Here is a 23,453-nt window from a genome sequence, read left to right as displayed (position 1 = left end):
CACTATCGGAGGACGACCGTGGGGCCGCGGTCGCCGAAGAGAGACCTGGTGCTTTGCTTTCACATAATACATGGGCACAACTTCGTCCGTACCGACAGGAACCTACTTATCGTTAGTACGGGTCCCGAGTCTCAACGGGAATTAGTGCTGTTAACATGTGTGTGCTCGCAAAAATTCTGTGATTTTTAGTGCTATATTAATATATAATGTCCCGAGAGTGAGTACAAATCAAAAAATTAATTTTTTCTACCAGAAAAGCGCGGCAACTTTTCTTTTAAAATATATGCAATGGGTTACTATGAGATATTTTCAGTAATAAATAATAGTTCTTTTCCTTACGTTTGAGTGATACTTTTAAAAATATAAGTAATGTGTTNCCGTACCGACAGGAACCTACTTATCGTTAGTACGGGTCCCGAGTCTCAACGGGAATTAGTGCTGTTAACATGTGTGTGCTCGCAAAAATTCTGTGATTTTTAGTGCTATATTAATATATAATGTCCCGAGAGTGAGTACAAATCAAAAAATTAATTTTTTCTACCAGAAAAGCGCGGCAACTTTTCTTTTAAAATTCAATCCAAGATCTGGTTTAAGAACTACTTATTTCAAACTTTTTTAAGTATTTTTTATCAGGTCATTGTAAGGTGACTGTTAAGTTTATTGCACATTCTATAAAAGTAAAAAGTTTATCTATTAGTATATGCTTTTACTAGCAATGATTGTTCGACATGCTACAAACTTTCTTAATGGCATTGTACCTTCTGTTAATGTAGAAAAAAGGCCATTAAATGTACCTGTTCTGTTGATAAACATTCAATATAGCACTTTACTACTGGAATTTTGTTGTAACATTACTACTTTCGTTTGTCTGATAGCGCGCGCTTTATTTATTTCTATGCGTGTTGTTAGGTATTACCTTTACAAATAGGTACATACTTAAGAAGTATTTATTTCACAATCAGATTCATTCGGGTTATTGTTACTAGGTAGGATACTTGTACTTTAAAACAAATCTGCTTTCAAACTTACCTTAAAATCATTTGCAATTGAAATAGGTAACTGAATGCATTACCTACAGAATACAAAACATTCGTTAAGGTTTTAGAAGCTGTTTGGCAACTTTACCAAATAAATTAATTGAGAAAATTGATCTCATAAAATAAAACAAGATTTATAATTTTTTATAATTTTTTTTTATGTTTGTTTTGGCGAAACAATTTCAATTTTTCTATTATTATTTATTATAGTTACAAGTTGTAACGTAACAAATATGCAAATTATAAAATTTATTTTCGATTAATGTATGATCAAACGTTTGTATTTATGATACTTTCATTATTCTTCAAATTAAATTAAAATCTCTGTCACCTTTTAAAGGAGGTCGGTGAAAACATCGATCACACTAAAGGAACATGCACTTGAATATGTTTTTCCATACTTAGGTATGTCAGAGAAATGCATCTATCTATTTGATAAGATCAAGGAAATACTTATGTAGAATTTTTGAACCGGATTATAAATCCGGCTCACTCAATGGATTATTACTATTAAAGAAATTTCACTTTCAGTAATGACATTACGACCCTGTCTAAAAATAATAAACGCCATATTTTTCTTTAGATCTCAAATTAGTTAACAGTTTTCCATACAAGACACTATCTACCTTTGTTATTTTGGTTTTAAGTTAATAAATTTTATTTTTGATATCCTATATAAAAAATCCCTGCTCTGAATCGATATATTAGAAAATATAGGATTCGTTTACATCAGAATTTCCCTAATATTTGATTAATACTAAGCCCCGTAGAATTTTGAAATGGTAAGGAAAATAAGGGTGAGGTTAATCAGTGGTAAATATTCCAATACTTTTCCTGAGAAAGTCCCACAGTGACTAAACACTTAAAACCACACAATTTTACAAAACTAAAACGTACTTCAAAACATAATTTAGTCTTTAACTGACGATGACACCTTGTTTGCTGAAACGAGATTTAGTTTTCTAAATGTTTTATGGAATGTTGGTTTCTGAAAATATACATTCCTAATATGATTGTCGTTCTGAAGAAACAGAAAGACAAATCTAGTTTCGTGTAATAGAAATATATTTGAAGATAATGAATTTGCAATTGATCTAGATTGGTGAAAAATTTAATCCAAACCAAAAAATGGGATAGAAAAAAGACGAAAACATGAATAATAACAAAATAGCTACATAAAGTTACGCTAAAAGAGGAGGAAAAAAAGATAAATGCTTTACAAAGGTGGATTTCCAAGAAATCAAGGACTTAAAAAAAAGTAAACATGAAGGTAGTCCATTATGGGCAAGAGATTATAATGATTCAGAATTCAGTATCTGTCACATATTATATGCAGAATTTGAAAGAACACGATGATGCTGAGTTCGTTTCGTGGTTATTCTCATTCAAATTATGAGAAAAAAAAATTTTGCTATACATGTTATAGGTTGAAACATGAATACTTTGGGCTAACTGAAGTAGACTTTATATGTATATGCACCTTTTGCATGTATGAATTGAATTTTGTATGTTCGTTCAGTTTAATTGCACCCCAAGGAATATTTTTCAATAATCACAAAAAATTCATTAATATCCAACCGATGTAAAAATCTCGTTAGGTATATATGGTCATAATGTTTTTTTGTTTTTATTTTGGAGCCAGCCATAAAATATTTTTAGTTTGGTTAACTGTGTGGGATGTTAAATTTTTCCAAAAAATTACGAAGACAAATAGATAAATAAAATTTGCCATTAATGATATAATAAATTAATACATTTACGACTTTTTATTATAATGTACGTACCTGCAATAAATTATGCAAACAACAGACCCCATAACAACATTCTAATTCTCAGTATTATTACAGATTGCAGATATAGATATTTACAGTTATAAAAATATTGTATTTGTTACGTGTTTGTGACAGTTATTTAATGACGCAAGGTTAAAACGTTCACGGTTTATGGACATTTACCTAAATAAATGCGAGTAGGTATGTTTAATTGTCAAGGTAAATAAGACATTAATAAATTGCAGAATATTTGCATTTATATAACAAATTGTTATACCTTTATCTATTGCATATTAAGCGTTTAGAAATGCAAGTAACAACACTAATTTTAGATTCCTTCTGCATTTCAAAACAAAACCGTAACTTATTTTTGATAAAAATGTCTTAGAACGCTTCTAGGCAAAAATTTTCAGTCTCTCTCCAGTCTCTCAGAGTCTCTAAGCGTCTCTGAGAGCATCTCTCACAGTCTTTCACAGTCTCTCAGTTATTGCCTAGGTGTTTTTATGGATGTCTCACAGTCTCTGTATGAGAGACTCGAACGATAAAATTGTTAATTCACAGATTCGAGTCTCTCACAGAGAGACTGAATGTAGGAAACTGAAAAATTGAGAGACTCGAGTCTTTGAACTTGAATTTTAACCATGTCTATCGAGACACCACTTATTGAAAGATTCGAGTCTCTCGTTCAGAGATTCGAGTCTCTCGTTCAGAGACTGAATACGAAATGAGGATCTCTCCATGAGCGACTCGAATCTCTCGTTCGGAGATTCAAGTCTCTCGTTCAGAGGCTGAATACGAAATGAGGATCTCTTTATGAGCGACTCGAGTCTCTCGTTCAGAGACGCTAAACAGTTTTTTTGACAGTCTTTCTCAGCAACACCAGAGAGACTCGATGAGAGACGGAGACTCTAGTCTCGCTTTCAGAGACTCTGAGAGACTGAACATTTTTATCTCGGAGTCTACCATTTCTGTTGCTTGTTACAGCTAATTTACATTAAAAATTCCACAAAACTCTGATAGTCTTTTTTACCTAAAGGAAGATATTTAATCCTTGATACACGAATTAAGTGAGTAGAAGAAACGTATGACTTTTTACAAACCTCTCCAGACTGCAGCGCTTTTAATTTTGCAATCCAGAATGTGTTATCTAATAATAATTAACTACCATGAATGATTTAATTTAGCCCCTGGCTATGATATATTGAAGATACTGATCTGTCAAGCATGACATTTTTATAGTTAAGCAAAGATACCCAGAAACTCAACCTGTCCATCGATATATTTATCTTCATAGTTATCATCATCCTTTGCCTATCATGAATCAGCTTCATCTATTCCTTTCCTAGAGTCCTTGGATTTCACTGCATGTTCACGTTTGCTAAATAATTACCCTCTTTTTTTGCTTTTCTGCTTTTTTTCTTTTACCTCTTCTTATGAAAATCCATTCCATTCTCCGTTTTTCTTCTCCTTTGATTCGCTTTAGAAGAATTACCGTATAATTAATTGAATAATAACTATTGTAAAATTAGAAGAAATGCTATTGATGTTCATCAAGTGTTTCACTGTCCAAACGAATTACGAACTCATGATCTTCAAAGATTAAACAGATCTTCCTATTCCTAATACAGTAAACACCGTAGAAATACAGCAGTAGGTGTTGATTAAAGACATTTAAATTTTTTCTCAATCTCCTACGAAATTCAGTCTTATACATATTAACGATAAAATGTACGCGTAACGGCATATCCAAATAAATATTAATAAATTTCTTTCAACTCACAAAAATATTAGACAGAAATTTAAATGCCTAAAAACCATTTACATTTAAACTCACTGATGGTGTGTTTAAAGGCTACTTCCACGTTGAAACGGACTATAAATTTATTACAATTTAAATAGCGGTTTGGATTTGCATCATCACTTTTAAACCAGTTCTCATTAATGTTCACGTCGGGTTATTTGTTTGGTAAGCAATTTCATTCATTAATTTTTAAATCGCTCCTGTTATTTCTATTTTTGCAAATTATATTTGGACAGACCACAAATGTTTAAACAATTAACATGCGTTCTTTAACTGGTGTATTTGATCAACATGATTCAGAAAACAAGGACCAAGGATGTCATTTCAAATGACATTTGTGTTGCTGATACCAAATTAAACATAAATACTGAAACACCATGTGTAATTTTTGTGAATCCTAGCGTCGATGCAATTTTCCAAATTTTTTTATTTGTGAATGTTACATAACTCAATACGACAGGTACCTACCTATCTGTAGATTCCAAGACATTCTAGATATTTACTTCATGTTTTCATTATGAATTGGTAAAAGATTAATTGAGTCATTTAGAAAACTAATGGATCGACTTCCTCAATAAATACAGATACACATCAGAAAAACGCTTATAAAATAAAAAGTTGCGTAAGTACGTTATTAATATAATATACTTGCATAAATAATTTACCATTATTGCAATATTAGGTATACGAAGAGAAAGTGATTACATAACGGCGACGTGCTCTGATGTTTCTCCATAATTATTTATTTATTTATTAGATTAACTACGACATCTGATGCAGTTTAAAACTATTGCATGTGGACTTATTGAACACAATGATGATGGTCTTACCTGCAGAAAATTCCCGTTAAAAAGAGTGTGTGTGTGTATATTAGACGACTTTAGTATTTATAGTAGGATAATCCAGGAATTGTAGGATATACAATGAAAGCTTAAGTTAAGGGCAATATTATGATGATGATCACACTTGCCTAACACCTCATATTTAAGAGATATAAACATCAATTACCTGTGTATGTATTAGATGATGTTGGAATTATGGATAATCCCTGCCAGAGGGTGTGGAATATCATATAAAAGTTCGAGAGGAACCTACATCATTGTGTTCGTCATGACCTAAACTATCATTTCATATCCTATGCGTCCTTGTAGGGATTATCCTAAATACCAATAAGATCCACTAAATAAAATGCGTGTAAGCTATTACGAAAAAATAAAAAAAGAACGTTTTTCACCACTTCCAACTTCCTCACATTATCATCATAAGGTCGTCAGTGCTGGACACGTACCTCCACTTTTTCCTATCCTGAGCTAATCTTCACATTTCCCTAAAACTAGAACAGCCCACATCCTTAACTATTTGCGAACAATAATCTAATCGAGGTCTACCTCTACTCCTACTAACTCCCGTTTCCGTCTCTAACTCCCGTTTCTGCCACTAATATGTCTCTGATTAGACCTTCATGCCTGAGAAGCTGTCCTACTAATCTATCTCGCCTATTTCTTGTTAATTTCCGTAGAGTCCTCTCTTCTCCTATTCTTTCTAATACCTCTTCATTTCTAACCTTCTCTATCCACGGTATCATCATCATTCATCTATAACACCACATTTCGAACGTTTAATTTCCTTACGAGAGAGTAAAATTTTAAAGCAAATGAGATGGCGCCCTTTTCAGAACGCCACCCCAATAGTGACATTAATGTGCTCGTGTTATTACTTTTTGAATTGATTCATATATACATTACAGATCATGTCGATTACGTAAACGCAATCTCTTTATAATTGTACAGACGTCAGTGTGAAATTACATTTTTTTCCTGATAATTCTTTAGTATCTTTACGAATAAGCACGAAACTGTATGGCTTGTACTAAATGTATTAACTGAAACTTAATACGTACAAATGCACTAAGTTTAATAAACTTTCGCTTACCTTCTGTAATTTCATATGGTATTTTTGCTTAAGAAATGCAAAAAAATGTTATCACTGTATTATGTAGGCACAGTGTGACTTTACGAAATTGATATCCTTCTTTTTCTTAATAATAAATGTGGAATTATCGCAGGTTATTACATTTTTATTCAGAATAATGGACCACAGTGCTCTCACCAACGGATATACTGTACCACACCTTCCCATGAATGGTTTAATATTATTGCCTTTATAATACCCAAATCTACTACACTTTTATTGTATTACATTCATATTGTTTTTTGTTGAGGTTCGATTAAAACAATATATCTTTTCTCAACGGGTGTACTGCTGTACCACATATATAAATACCTGATCGAAGGACCACCGTATAAATAAGACACGGAACTGTAAAATGTATATGTACATTTATTTACACTTTTACATAAGTAACAACTGATTATGAGAATTGTTCTCAGCTGAGTCTACCTTAGACTCTGGAAACTCAAAGTGGAGTTTTTAGTTGAAATGTTTTAGAACGAATCGAATCTTCGACTTCGACTTCGACTACGACTACTTATTTTTTTGACAAATTTTAGTATTTATGTTACCCTTCTGATGGAAGGGGCAACAACCAGAATTGTGTGTACTAACACACACACACAAACAAATTATGCCTGGTCCTAAGAAATTCAATAGAACTACAAACTAGGTATTTATAATATTGAATAGTGATTGAAAATTCCAAATGACTAATAGGTAGGTATACAGGAATGAGAGGTACAAAAGAGGTAATAAAACTATTTACAATGGGGGTAAGAAATATATACAGATTATGGGGTTTTTCTTAGGACCAACTTACGACTAATAGCCTATAATAATATAATGCCTACTGCTTGATCAAATAAATGTTATGATTATAAGTTTAAAATATTTACAAATATCGGCAATAGTCTTTTGCGCCGAAACACATATAAGCCTACAAAACTCGTTTAAAAGTTACGACTATTAATACATTTTCGACTTAAGGCATTCATCCGGCTTTAGAAATATTCCTTTCCTTAGAAAGTTAATAGCTTTTGCTAGAACGTTAGAAAAAAGGCAGGTGTTAGATGATTTCAACTGTGAATCATCCGGTCTAGCAATTTAATGATCTTTTTTATTTATTGGGCCATCAAGTTTAGCTATAATAACCTGTATTTGTAACCTGATTGCCAGTTTTTGTTCCTATATATAGTAATACTTCCAAATACTTGTATCATTACGTTCTAATTCATATGTTCATTTACCTACAAAATTAAACTCATGATGTCTACCTGAAAGCAGATTTCACTGGGATTTTACATACGTGAAGAGCTAGTTGTTATGAGCAATTCAGACTTCGTTTTTAAATTTTTGACTCGCTGTATCAATTTTAATTATTGTGGATAATTAGAAATTAGTCTAATACAATAAAAATAGCACTTTCTGCAACGGATATAGGTTTTACCCGTTCATGTTCTAAATACTCGCCGAGGATCACATTAAACTAATTTTTTTTGTATTTCTCGGGAACAATATACTTTTTTTTCTGGATAAATAGGAAGTTAAGAATGTGGGATATTCTAGTGTTAGGGAAATGTGAAAATTAGATCAGGATAAGAGAAAGTGGAAGTGCGTGTCCAACCAGTCATTAGAGTGACGACTATATGATGATGATGATGATGATGATGATGACGATATGGTACCCTGTGTCCTTTTCTGTACCCTTGATAAGGGTTTTATGATAGGTTTCTAATGTGTTGATGTCGTAAATGCGTGTCAAAGTTCATTGACGACCACATAAAACTAATTTTTTATATCCCTCAGGAATTGCATTTTACGTCCTTTTCTGTACTCCTAAAGAAGAGTGTACAAAATGTCATGATAGATTTTACCTGCGGCTTCGCTCGCGTTGATGTCATAAATACCTGTCAATGATCATCAACTACCACAAAAAATAATTATAGTATTCCTCGGGAACAGTATTTTTTTGAAACACCCAGTGGTGTATAATTTGTAAACGTGTCCAGTATATGTGTATTCGTACAAGCAAGTTCAGCATTAATATCGTCGCTGTCGATTGATCATTTTACATTTACATGAACAAAAATGCTTAATAGGCAATTCACATATGAAAAATGTAAATATTTTCTGTATAAGCACGTTATAGATATTATAATAAATCAGTTTCGCAAATAGATCCCAGTCATATCTTCATCCAGCTCCAGTCTCGCAAATAGATCTCTATTTTATTAGTTAAGCAATAAGCTACAACCTAATGTTTTTGAAGTTTTTGGATTAGTTTTTAAATCAAACATTAAATCCAGTAGTAAGATGTTTAGCTCTTATACCAGAATTTTTCATTATTCTTATAAAGAATGTTGAGAAGGGTTTCCCTTTCATTGCGCTTACAATAATAATATTTCAANTAAGCAATAAGCTACAACCTAATGTTTTTGAAGTTTTTGGATTAGTTTTTAAATCAAACATTAAATCCAGTAGTAAGATGTTTAGCTCTTATACCAGAATTTTTCATTATTCTTATAAAGAATGTTGAGAAGGGTTTCCCTTTCATTGCGCTTACAATAATAATATTTCAACTTTCCATGTGAAAAGTATTATTAAAAGTTGCTATCCTTTTCATACTATAGTTTTCTTTTTAATGGATTTAAATTAAACATTACTTACATTTAGTTTTGTGCGAAGTAATTCAAATTACATTTTAGATAAATGGATTCAATAAAGCTCATTCAAAATAGAACAGTTTACCTACCAGGAGGAATAGATAAGGATAACAAACCAATTGTAGTTGTAAATATAAACTCTGACGCAACTGTTTTTGATTTAACGTCTAGTGTTGAATACATAAAGAATATATTCAGGTAAAAACATTACACATTCAACGACAAACTATTTAATTTATAACACGTAGTGGTATTAATGACGAGTTCAAGACATTTCGAAGAGAAGCTCTATTATCATTTGACGTATCCTATTAATCCATTAATAATTTAAAAATAAATTACCTGGATACTACTTTGCATATAAATAAATGAAATACATACAGGGTGGACCATTGAAAATAGTAAGTGAGATAACATCAGCCGCACGATTTCAAACAAAAAAAATTTGTTGAACAGAGAATTAAAAGGCCATTTGCATGGTGCTCTATCCCTCTCCGCATTAGGGTTAAAATAACATGAATGCAAATGTGAATTTACAACTTAAATCGACGTATTTCAGTTATTTGCACAAAAATTATGCTAAAAGGTATAAAAATCACACATACTGTTTTCAGTGGACCAATATTTTCAGTCTCTCTCCAGTCTCTCAGAGTCTTTCAACGTCCCTGAAAGCGTCTCTCACAGTCCTTTACAGACTCTCAGTTATTGCCTAGGTGTTTTTATGGATCTCTCACAGTCTCTGTATGAGAGACTCGAACGATAAAATTGTTAATTCACAGATTCGAGTCTCTCACAGAGAGACTGAATGTAGGAAACTGAAAAATTGAGAGACTCGAGTCTTTCGTAGAAAGACTGGGATCTCTGAAATATGTTGAACTTGAAAATTTTAACCATGTCTATCGAGACACCACTTATTGAGAGATTCGAGTCTCTCGTTCAGAGATTGGATACGAAATGAGGATCTTTCTATGAGCGACTGAGTTTCTCGTTCAGAGACTAAATACGAAATGAGGATCTCTCTATGAGCGACTGAGTCTCTCGTTCAGAGACTGGATACGAAATGAGGATCTTTCTATGAGCGACTGAGTTTCTCGTTCAGAGACTAAATACGAAATGAGGATCTCTCTATGAGCGACTGAGTCTCTCGTTCAGAGACTGGATACGAAATGAGGATCTCTCTATGAGCGACTCGAGTCTCTCCTTCAGAGACTGGACACGAAATGAGGATCTTTCTATGAGCGACTGAGTTTCTCGTTCAGAGACTAAATACGAAATGAGGATCTCTCTATGAGCGACTGAGTCTCTCGTTAAGAGACTGGATACGAAATGAGGATCTCTCTATGAGCGACTGAGTTTCTCGTTCAGAGACTAAATACGAAATGAGGATCTCTCTATGAGCGACTCGAGTCTCTCGTTCAGAGACTGGATACGAAATGGGGATCTCTTTATGAGCGACTGAGTTTCTCGTTCAGAGACTAAATACGAAATGAGGATCTCTCTATGAGCGACTGAGTCTCTGGTTCAGAGACAGGATACGAAATGAGGATTTCTCTATGAGCGACACAAGTCTCTCGTTCAGAGACTGGATACGAAATGAGGATTTCTCTATGAGCAACACAAGTCCCTCGTTCAGAGATTGGATACGAAATAAGAATATCTTTATGAGCGACTCGAGTCTCTCCTTCAGAGACTGGATACGAAATGAGGATCTCTCTATGAGCGACTCGAGTCTCTCGACAGTCTCTCAGCGATACCAAAGAGACTCGATGAGAGACGGAGACTCGAGTCTCGCTTTCAGAGACTCTGAGAGACTGACCATTTTTATCTCGGGAGTACAATGTGCTTAAACGTGATACACTAGCAAAATTTATTTTTCTCCTGTATTATAAATTACCTACAATATTTTCCTTCAGCGATGAGAATCAAAAGATAGGATTTACGTTCATTGTGGACGCTAGAAAAGGTCCTTGTAAAGTTACCAAAGCGTGCATCCAACAACTCAGTGATTTATCGTCGTCAGAAGGTTCATCAAAGATTATAGTTCTCAGACCTGAAGGTTTTTGGGATAAACAGCGAGTTGAAAACTGTACAAGTCTGCAGAATGACAGCAACGTAAGTATCCAACACATAATTGATATTGACCAATAAATTATAGTTGACAGTAAAACATCTTGTAATAAATTATCTTTTAATTGATGTCCTCTGTTACTTCATCAGAAGAGGTACCGTTAAAACGGATAATTACAATGTATAGATAATTCTGGAAGTAATGAGAAAAATACAACACAATTTCAATTAGGAAGTCTAAGTTGCATGGACGTAACTATAGATTGATTTTGTGTTATGTCCTTTTTTGTACCCCTGACAGTGTGTGTCCAAAATTTCATGATAGGTTTCATCCGCGGCTACGCTCGCGTTGACGACCATATAAAACTAATTTTTTCTATCCCTCGGGAGCGATATTTTTTTTCTGGATAAAAAATACCCTATGCCCTTTTCTGTGTGCTTGAAAACGTGTGTAGAAAATTTAAGGATGATCAGTTGAGTAGTTAAGGCATGAAATCGTAACAAAATACGGAAAGTCACATCCGCATTTATAATATTAGTAAGGATTCATCCTGAATACGTTTAAGGTTCTTGTTTTTGTGTCAAAAATACGCTATGCTTTAAAATAATTTAGGACATACCTGTATCACTTTTTGTGTCAGTCTAACCTGCAATTAACTTAATCTATTTCTCTTAGTTTATACTTTTCAATTAGTCAGTTTCGATCTTCTTATATTTTTTTGTATTTCAATACTTCCTGAACATTTATTTCTCAAGCCAAATGCGAACATTAGTTCCAGAAAACTTGTATACATCAATGTGCACTGTAAATGTTATCGTTAAATGTTTATGAATCCTACTAACTAAACTGAAGGCTGATCTTCATAAACATATGCATCTGAACTGCATTATTATGCAGATATAAGATAGTGATATTACAGGTTAATTAGATAGTTATTTAATGCCCTCAAATCCAGTACTCAATTGCCCGTTTTGATTCCGATGTAACACCTATTTTATGGGAACGTTTGCACATTTCATCTTCGATAAATGGCTTTTGCTCTATAGGTGACGTATATTTCGCCATCACGGTTGAATAAATATGTGGAACCAGCACAACTTCCGTTTGAACTTGGTGGGCTGTTTGTATATGACCATGAGCAGTGGCTGAACAACAGACTTGTAAGTTAATGAGTAATACGTATTCATATTAAATGCTCCACATTACCGGAGTGTAAACATTTTAATTTTAGTGCAATTACAATTACTTATATGTACATATAAATAATTATTACCGATTATGATTTTTAAGTGAATATGATAATGAAGATAACGAGGGGATTAAAATTTATTACTTCCATTTGCTATCATTATTATTATGTATGTGACAATATTTTATTTTAAGATAATAATAACAAAATGAATAAAATTGACTTCATTAAACAACAATTTAGTAAAAAGTAATTAAACAATGCATTAAATTAATGACCTAATAGTTTTAATTAATGTAAATATTTGATTTGAATTTAAAAAGAATGACACTAAAAGGGTGACTGGGAAATTTCCCTACAATTAATCAGGTTCTATTATAGCGATATATATATATATATAAATCCTTTTAACATTAAATAGTGGTTAATATCAAATATTAATGTGAAAATTCATTTACAACTTTTCACCCACTACAAACTACGTCAGATTAATGAGGGAAATTTTGCTGCTGTTGTCGCACCCCCGCCGGGATTTGAACCCGTTCTCTGACTGCTTACTGGTTATGGCATTGGTGCCAAAGGTCCCGGGTTCGATTCCCGGCGATGGTGTGACAACAGCAACAAATTTTCCCTCATTATTCTGAGGTAGTTTATAGCGGGTAAATAGCTGAAAACGAATTTTCACATTAATATTTACTACAGCTATTTTATTTTAGTTTTCTTTTTAGAAAATTGATAGCTATTTTAATGAATCACAGACTGCAATCAATGCCATTGAAGAAATTCTGCAAAGAATTACGAGCTGCCAAGAAAACTATAACGTAAATGATTACAATAATATACTTAATTCCAAAATAATAGATTCAACAAAAGATGTCGCCAATCAAGCACTTATCAAAGGTAAATTATTGTACTAATTTCTCGTAATAACTCCCCCTTCCCCTTGTCTCTGAGGAAATTTTATTGTCGGATAATATTGAGTCCACATATACGAACTACTAGATATATAGCGTGCTCCATTTAAATTAACGAAGTTAGATAGCATCCAGGAGAAAAGGAGCACCCTGTATGGCAGAAAATACTTTCTGTATCTACATCATATGATTTTAGACCACTTTTATAAAAACATTTTTTATATTAAAAGTACAATAACAGAGTTATAGACGAAACCGCTTTAGATGGAACACTCTGTATAGTAAACAGAAACATTGTGGGTCCAAGTTGCGTCAAAAAAATTTAAGATAAACGCTGAGTGTGTCCTCTCGGATGTATAATTCATACTTTTACCTGGTTTATACATTTATGCAAACAACAACCATATAACGGTTCATTATCCTCATTGTGGACACGTAGATAAAACCAGTTTAATCTCCTACTTGTTTGTTTATCAAGTTGCCTGTGTTTTAGGTCACGATCTTCTCGAAAAAGTGGAACACGATAATAGAAATCGAAAATTTGCTTCCGAGTCGGAGGCAATGACAACCCCCCAAGACGTTACCGACACGATTAAGAAACTGGAACAGATCCTGGCAGATGTTCGCAAAAAGCTGAACAAACTCGACGAATCGTGGAGAGCTTATCTAAAAAACGATGCCAACCATAAGGACTTAAATTTACTCCAAGAAAGCATCGTTACTGTTATAAACTGGATCTTCGGTCCGGCCGAAAATTTATTAAATTCGCAACACAAAGTAGGCCACGATGTGCCTTCCGCCGAAGAGTTGAGGAATTATCACGAAGCAATCGAAATGAAATGCTTGGAAACGTACGGAGTATACGCGAAAATTTTGCACAGAGTCAAATCCTTGGAATCAGGAGTTACGCTAACCAATGAATTGAAAAGTCTACTTTGGCAAAGGGACTTTATGAATTTCGTTTGCCGAACATTCGCCGCGAGACTTGAAAGACGAAGGAACATCCTGATAACCTCTTTAAGGTTCTTCCGATTGGTTTCCGAATATTTTGATAAAACTGGAGAAGTATTCGAATCACTCGTCATGGGGAACGACACTGGAAACTTTTTAACTGCTAGTCAAAAACTACGAGACCTACAAGACAGTCAAAACAATTTAGGTAAAGTCTTACCTATACGAGTCGTTTTGAAGTGTTTTATTTTAAGAAGGACGCAGGTAAAGGTTTTACAATTCGTAACAATTTTGGAACTTCCTCATCCTAACAAATTGGTTATGACTTTCGGGTCCAAAGACCGTGAGTGTGTTGGAGTTACCCATGTAATGCCGTACTTGGCGACAGGCCCAAAGCTGGACCATTCCTTGTCAATATTTGACCAAAGTTCAGACAATCTTCAAATGTCATAGCTCGGGTTTTTCGCACTTCGCTTAGTTTAGTTCAATACTGGACAGTTAGGTATAGGTTTTTCAGTAATGGATCAAAGCTCGGTGAAGCTTTGAGTGTAAAAGCTAGGTATATAATTATTTCGCCAACTTATATCCAATATACTGAACAACGAAGTACTGCCCAAGGTGAAGACCAAGCTTGGTCTTGTCGTGGTTTCCTAAATGTATTTAAAGTGCAGCAATCACTATTCCTGAGTCGGCGTCGAGAGAGATGATTGAGATTATTCGTTCCTGTTCAAACCGAACAATTCGTTTCAATATTTGTGGTCGAATGTGATGATAATAGAGGTTTAAATTAACTTACAAAAACCTAGTAATTTAATATAAACAGGTCACATGCCATTCAAATTGCACTTTTAATAAAACAGTTACAATAGAAGGTGTTATTGTGATCAAATGGAGAAAGTGTTCTATAAATTCGAAACAACGCTCAGAGGTTGTAGAGTAGTACATACCGCTGAGTTGAGTTTTTATCAAGCACAAATCGGTTCATACATTTATTGCCACGTTTAATTTACATGTTAAGATAAAGGAGAATTTATAAGCGTATGCTTCATTTAACCGAGCATATCTGAGCAGGTACTACACAAAGAAGTAAATTATTTAACAAAAAACCGCATTTGGAGAGTGCAATAACGTATGTAGGTAAATTTATTTACAGTAACGTAGTTTGTTGAACCTGAGAAAAATTTGAACCCATTTGAATTAAATAAATTACATTTTTATCATATCTGTTAACTACCTGTAGTAAAAATACTTGTCGAAATTGATATACAGGATGGACTAGGAAATGTTCCCTAACAATGAAGGTAGAAAATTTCCAAAGAGTCTTGCACCTACATTTCCACAATTTCCCAAGACATCGGGAAAATTTTAATTAAAAATAAGTGAATGCAGAAATCCATTGACGAAGAAATAAGTCAAAAGTTCTAAATCATATAAGTATTATACAACTATTAATTGTTTATGCATACACTTTCGAAACGTTGAAAATATTATTCATAAGAACATTCTATCTCCTTATCTAACACAGAAAGTTATATAGTTTTTTAATCAAAGTTCTCGTCTTCATTTAAGCATCATAAAAGCTTTGGAGCATTTCCAAAATCATGAAAATAGACATTAAAATTTTGCACACACGCCTATTAAACTACTATACCGACTTTTAATATTTTTCACTACCTTTATTTCAATTTTATTTGTTTATCCTTCGCACCGAAAAGTTCAAAAACAAATTCCTCTGATTGACAACTACTTTTGCTTCAGACGACTGGGTTGGGCAAAAATAACAATAAGAGTAAAACAGATTTATGTATAATCAGCTTATAGCACACCCTAAGTTTGTATTGTAATAGTCTGGAGACCTTTAGTACGTAGGTACTTATATAAATTACGATTAAATGCCAGATAAAATTCCTGAAGACATTTAAAACGAATTACGATTCTATACCAAATAAAATTCCTATTAAAGAATATCTTAGAAGCATATTAATTATTTCCAATTTTCTACCGTCATCATAAGGTCGTCAATCCTAAGACTGGTTGGACACGCATCTCCACTCTTTCCTATCTTGAGCTAATCTTCGAATTTCCCTTACACTAGATCATCCCATATCCTTAACTATTTGTGAATAGTAATCTGATATAGGTCTACCTCTACTCCTCTTAACTCCTGTTTCTATTTCTAACATGTCTTTAACTACCCCTTCATGCCTCAGAAAAAGTCCTACAAACCTATCTCGCCTATTTCTTATTGACTTCCATAGAGTTCTTTGTTCTCCTATTCTTTCTAATACCTTCAATCATTCCTATCCTGAGCTACTCTCCGCATTTCCCTAAAACTATAGGGTTGTTCGGAAAGTCATTTTTGTGGAAATGAAAAACAGTTTTCGTATAATAAACAAATACTTTATTAAATTATATATTGACCGTTCAGGTCCAACACCTTTTGCCATCTTTCTGGTAGTAGCATAATTCCACGCTCATAAAATTTTTGGTCTTTGCTGGCAAAAAACTGATCGAGGAGGTTTTTGACCTCCTCATTTGAGGTGAAGGTTTTACCGTCTAAAAAATTTTGGAGTGACCGGAACAAATAATAATCCGATGGTGCCAGGTCTGGAGAATATGGTGGGTGTAGCATTGTATCCCATTCAAGCTGTAAAAGCTTTTGGCGAGTGACCAAACTTGTGTGAGGTCTCGCGTTGTCTTGGTGAAACACTACACCTTTCCTGTTGATTAGTTCTGACCTTTTCTGTTGAAGTGCATCATTCAGTTTGTCCAGCTGATGACAGTAGACTTCCGAATTAATCGTTGTGTTATCCGGTAAAAGCTCAAAAAAAACGATTCCTTTAAAATCCCACCAAACAGACAGCATCACCTTTTTTTGGTGAATATCGGCTTTGGAAATGGTTTGAGCCGGTTCATCTTTTTTGCTCCATGACCTCTTGCGTTTGACGTTGTTGTATACAACCCATTTTTCGTCCCCAGTGATGATGCGCTTCAAAAACGGATCATTTTCGTGACGTTTGAGAAGCGAATCGCAGACGTCAATGCGGCGACACAGATTTCTCTCTGTGAGAACATGGGGAACCCATACATCGAGCTTCGAGGATAATCCCAGGCCTTTCAAGTGGTCATAAACTGTTGAATTTGATAAATTTAACCTCAATCCGATCTCACGTGTTGTTATTCGCCGGTTCACATCAACTAATGCCTTTATCGCGTCTTTATCAGCTTCAACCGGCCTTCCCGAACGTGGTGCATCTTCGACATCAAAATTGCCGGATCGAAATTTAGCGAACCAGTTCTGGCACTGGCGTACTGTCAACACACCTTCTCCATACACATCAGTCAATTTCTTTCTGGCTTGAACAGCATTTTTACCCTTTCTGTAGTAAAACAGTAAGATATGTCGAAAATGCTGCTTATCGCTCTCCATATGTAGAATTAATTGGAATTTTTCACACACAAGCCTTGCTATATGAGCTCTCAAAGCATGTAAAAATTATACGGCTTAAATGTGAAGTTGGGTGCAAAAGAATACAATTAAATCCTCTGGGTGCAAAAGAATACAATTAAATCCTCTGTCGGGAAAAAATGAAATGACTTTCCGAACAACCCTATAGAACATCCCCCATCCTTAACTATTTGTGAACAGTAATCTAATCTAGGACTACCTTTGCTCCTCCTAACTCCCGTTTCTGCCACTAATATGTCTCCGACTAGACCTTCATGCCTGAGAAGGTGTCCTATCAACCTATCTCGTCTATTTCTTATTGACTTCCATAGAGTCCTCTGTTCTCCTATTCTTTCTAATCTCTTCATTTCTAACCTTTTCTATCCACGACATCCTCATCATTCGCCGGTAACACCATATTTCGAACGCTTCTAACCTTATCTTTTCCGCCGCGCCCACCGTCCATATTTCGCACCCGTACAACGCCGCGTTCCAAACAATCTTTTTAGAATTGCTAAATGAATAACAAAAAACGTAGAATTGCGAGAAGTAATGGCCGTTTTTGTTAAATAAAATGTTATTTTAAATATATATAAAAAGCCGTTTACTTGTCGGCCGAAATATTAACGATCTGTTTAAAAATTATTTTAGACATGGACTTAAATAATACGAATCAAATATAAATTTGAACTTTATTTTTAGATGCCATGGAAAGAGAGTTAAGAAAAGAAGGTGAAAAATTGTCCGACATGCTCTCGATGCCGGTAAAAGACTCTCTCGGTCGAGATCTACACATAGATTATTCCGAGGACATAGTGAATATAAAAGACATTTTAGATGCCACAACTGCACGAAAAAATCTGTTCAGTGATAGCGTCGAATTACAGAAATTAACACTGGAAGAGGTGATACACATTGCTTCTTATGAAGAAGACGCGAGACAGGCTGTCGAATGGTTGAATGAACTTTTTAGGGTCATGTTACAACACCATGCTCATGTAGGATCGACAGTATACGAAATACAATTGCAAAAAGACGAACATCAACTTTTTCAAGAGACAGCCAAGGTAATTTGATATTTAATTACAAGAACGTAAATGTCTCACACAAAAATTCCATTTGACTTTTGACTAGTTGTAAGTAAATCCAGTAGCCATACAATAAGGTATCCCACCACAAGCTGAATTTGTTATAAACCCTTTAATGCTACTGATATTTACTGTAATGAAAAATTATCTGTAGCTTCGATTTGATAGCCTGGTTAATATTGTAACGAATTGTCCAGTAATTATTTTATTTACTTAATGGGTATTTCATCGCTAAAGGTCGTCAATCCTAAGACTGGTTGGACACGCACCTCCACTGCTGCCTATCCTGAGCTAATCTTCGCATTTCCCTAAAACTAGAACTACCCACATCCTTAACTATTTTCGAACAGTAATTTAATCTAAGTCTACCACTCTTAACTCCTATTTCTGCCTCTAATATGTCTCTAAGTAGACCTTCATGCCTGAGAAAGTGTCCTACCAACCTATCTCGCCTATTTCTTGTTGACTTTCATAGAATCCTCTTTTCTCCTATTCTTTCTAATACCTCTTCATTTCTAACCTTCTCTATCCACGGTACCCTCATCATTCCCCGGTAACATTACATTTTAAACGCTTCTAACCTTTTCTTTTCCGCCGCGCCCACTGTCCATGTTTCGCACCCGTACAGCACCGAGCTCGATACATACACCTTTAACAATATTTTTCGAATTTATCGTTTGCGAGCATAGAAATGACTTCCTTTTTATTGAAGGCGATTTGACTCTGCTTTATTTATATCCTTACTGCTCTTTCCGTCCTGACTTATCTGACTTCCTATACAGTTTCCATTTTACTTAAAGCTACCTCCAACTCCTCCTTGCTATTTATATCTTATCTTAATGGAAATTTATTATTTTTTAGGACACGTATAATTACGGAAACCAACTCCTTAACGCATCCATGATGCTACGACAGTCCTGCAAACTCCCCATGGACGACCACCGATCTTTGGTGGAAGACTTAACGTTCTCATGGCAAAGACTTTTCTCTGTGAGTCAAGAACAAATGACTCGACTTCGGGTTTCAGCCGTTTTTCATAGAACAATAGAAGATCAATGCAATCAGCTACGAGATTTGCGAGAAGCTGTTGCAACATTACCACTGGAAGAAGTGGCAAAGAAACAAGTTCGCGTGAGGAACTTCATAAGCGCAAGGGAAAATCTCATGGTAGAAGTCGGACGAATGGTGAGACTAGGGAGGCTGTTGAGAAGCAGATTAAAGGAGCCGTTGTATTTAAACGAAACGTAAGTACATAAGTAGATAAGGTCTGCCGAAAATTTAAATGATAACGTCCGATAGGGTGTGTTGAAGAAAGTTACAGGCAACCCCAGTAATTCACATCTTTGCTGGATGCCTTGATTGGTTTATAAACCATGAACGAATTCAAATTTAATTTTTATATTTACACGTCTTTGCTTTGTATCAGCCCCTAGAAGTTAAGCTAAGTTGGCAACTTTCCGAAAATTATTTTTGAATTTGTTCACGCTCCATGGAGAAGTACTTAATCAACCATCTCAATTTTTGTATGTAGACGTTTGCAAGGATTTTGTTTATGTTTAGCAAGTCTAAAAAAGAAAGCATGGAAAACGATTAAGAACAAATTAAAACCAGAAAATTTGAATAGTTATTTAAAAAACTGAGATGGCCAACTAAAACTTTCCAAAATAATCAACTGTCTATTATTATTTTTCAGAAAATTTACTCTGCAAGAGCCTCATTGTTTAAACTTTTCTTATTACAATCAATAAATAAATTTGTTCATTAATTTTATGTGTATGTATTCTATTAGTCTTAAAAAATTTGCGATGATGTGGTGTTATAAGGGGATGTTGAAAATATTATGTAAAAAAAGGTTAAGATTGGGAAAAGATTGAAAAAATAGAACAATAGAAGAAACTGTAGAGGTCAATAAAGAAAAAGAGAAACGAGATGAATCATGAAGCCTAAGTTAATGATATATTAGGAGTTGAAACAGGAGTAATGGGCGGCGGAGCTATACGAGGGTGGATTGATAAGTTTCCGGCCTAACCAAGAGATGACGCCACTAGGCCTACCTTGAGGTGACATTCTATAGTACCATCCTTGGATAGCTTGTAGCTATAGTTTCAGCCCGATCTCCTTGCTAGTGTAGGTTTGACAGCACGCTGAACAAGACGCCTCTGTGGTTTTCGTAAAAATGGAAAAGCAGGAAAATCGTGCTGTCATCAAATACTTTTATTTGAAGGGGTTAACGCCGAAGGAAATTAAAAAAGAGATGGACTCAACACTGGGGACATCCTCCCCGTCATATTCAACCGTTAAGCAGTGGGTTTCCGAGTTTAAAAAGGGTCGTGTGAGCACCTCTGATGGGCCTCGCTCAGGACGCCCCGTTGAGGTCACAACTCCAGATATGATCGAAAAAATTCATCAAATAGTGCTGGGAGACCGCAGATTGAAAGTGCGTGAGATAGCTGAGACCTGTAAGATGTCATATGAACGTGTGCAACATATTTTGCACCAACATTTGCATATGGAAAAGCTCTGTGCAAGATGGGTGCCGCGTTTGCTAACAGTCGACCAAAAATTGATTCGAAAAAACATTTCTACCGCAAATTTGTCATTGTATAAGCGTAATCCAAGCGAATTTTTGCGTCGATTCGTAACCGTTGACGAAACGTGGGTCCACCACTACACTCCTGAAACCAAAGAACAGTCTAAACAGTGGATTGGACCAGGGGAACCAACTCCAAAGAAGGCAAAAACAATTTTTTCGGCGAACAAGGTTATGGCTACTGTTTTTTGGGATGCAAGAGGTATTATATACATTGATTACCTTGCAAAGGGTAATACTATCACTGGTCAATACTACGCAGACTTATTGCAACGTTTGAGCCACGAGGTGAAAATTAAACGACCTCATCTGGCGAAGAAAAAAATCTTGTTTCATCACGATAACGCACCAGCGCACACGTCAATCGTTGCGACGGCTAAAATCAACGATCTAAAGTTTGAATTGATGCCGCACCCTCCTTACTCTCCAGACCTAGCCCCGAGTGACTATTTTCTGTTCCCTAATCTCAAAAAATGGCTTGGCGGTAAGAGATTTGCGGACAATGAAGAAGTAATCGAAGCTGTAAATGGTTATTTTGAGGAGCTTGACGAATCAGTCTATAGAGATGGCATTAATAGACTGGAACACCGCTATGAGAAATGTATCAGCCTTGGAGGAGATTATGTTGAGAAATAAAAAAAAAAAATTTTTAAAAACCTTGTTTTTCTTGGTCAGGCCGGAAACTTATCAATCCACCCTCGTATTACGCAAAAAGAGTTAAAGATATGGGATTTTTTTATAGTTTTACGAAGATTGAGTCAAGATCTCTATTGATTTTCATGCCTTTTGTAGTTGTTAATTTTGTTCCTGCAATTTATATATTTATTTATTTATTTAAGTACTCTAATTTATATATTAAATTCAAAGTACAAGATGATAAAATGAAGTGGTAACGCCCTAGTAATTTTCATATTTTCGAATTTTAACAAGAAACAGCGAAAGAAAACTGCGTTAAATGAATGGTGATGTATTTTTGGACCATGTAAACGACTCGCGTCGAGTTTCGTCTTCGCATAAGTACGGAAACTTTAAGTAAAAATAGTGGGGGTTAAGTCGCGGGCAGTGGCGTCCCAACTGGCTCAAGTTCAACATCTGTCGATGGGTGAGCTCGGCATTATGCGTTAAGATCAATTTACATTATTAACCTTAACTACTAAACATCCCGCAATAAAATCGGCTAACGAAACATGACTTTTTTGCTTTAAGTGTTGACGTTTTTAAGTGTATTTATAACAACTGTTGCTAAAAAAATATAAAACAATTTTTTAAAGAAAGAATCAGTTAAATTATTTTATTAAGTGAAAGTGGCATGAATGCGATTCCACCTTTGATTTTTTGCTGATNGGCAGGCACATTGCGCTACATCAGGCCGTTTTCAGGAATATTTGTTGAATTCCATAATGGGCATTAAAAATTATAAGTAAACTAGTGATAAACAGTGTTGGAATCGACAAATAAATAAATAAATTAATTTAAATTCAACTTTTGGTACAATCCTTTTTCGTGGTACAAATTACAAGTTCCTAATCCTGTGTACACAGATAGACTAACTGCTTACTAGTATCAAGTTGAATCATTATTAGGTTTCGGATTATTATAATTTGCTGAAAAACGCATGTAATTTGTTAAAAATTAATTGACTGAGCATGTTGAACTAACTTATTCAAACTTATTTGGCATAACGCCCAAATTATCTATGTCGTGTTTTAGAGCAAATAGCAAATATTTACAATTAACGTGTCCCCGAATTATTTTGGATAAATGTGCCGCATTGCCACTTTTTGAAACTGTCTGGCGAACATTACTTCTAAAAATTATTTTTCCTAAACGAACAGTATTTTTAGAGTTCGCGTCTACAAATTTCATGCAGTGACTTTTAATATCCTAAATATTTCAATTTTTATTTTATAAACGCATGATAAACTTCAAAATTGAGGGTAATTATTGTCACGCAAATTTTGATATATATAATTTTTTTT

The 23,453-nt window shown here is 34.5% G+C and overlaps 1 protein-coding gene across 1 annotated transcript in view; it reads left to right on the top strand.

Moving 5' to 3' along the window:
• The window catches only part of LOC108740273 (titin-like), a 178,816-nt gene continuing 155,363 nt past the window's right edge, over positions 1–23,453 (top strand). The window contains 8 exon segments of the mRNA XM_025980141.1: positions 1–217; positions 9,269–9,424; positions 11,140–11,338; positions 12,341–12,454; positions 13,212–13,383; positions 13,891–14,556; positions 18,499–18,863; positions 19,746–20,128. Coding sequence (XP_025835926.1) covers positions 9,273–9,424; positions 11,140–11,338; positions 12,341–12,454; positions 13,212–13,383; positions 13,891–14,556; positions 18,499–18,863; positions 19,746–20,128 — 2,051 coding nt within the window. The 5' untranslated portion in view covers positions 1–217; positions 9,269–9,272.

This window comes from Agrilus planipennis, unplaced genomic scaffold (genome assembly GCF_000699045.2).
Source record: "Agrilus planipennis isolate EAB-ADULT unplaced genomic scaffold, Apla_2.0 scaffold188, whole genome shotgun sequence".
NCBI classification, from domain to species: domain Eukaryota; kingdom Metazoa; phylum Arthropoda; class Insecta; order Coleoptera; family Buprestidae; genus Agrilus; species Agrilus planipennis.
Note: the sequence above shows the minus strand (reverse complement) of the source record. Positions and strands in the feature narration are given on the sequence as shown.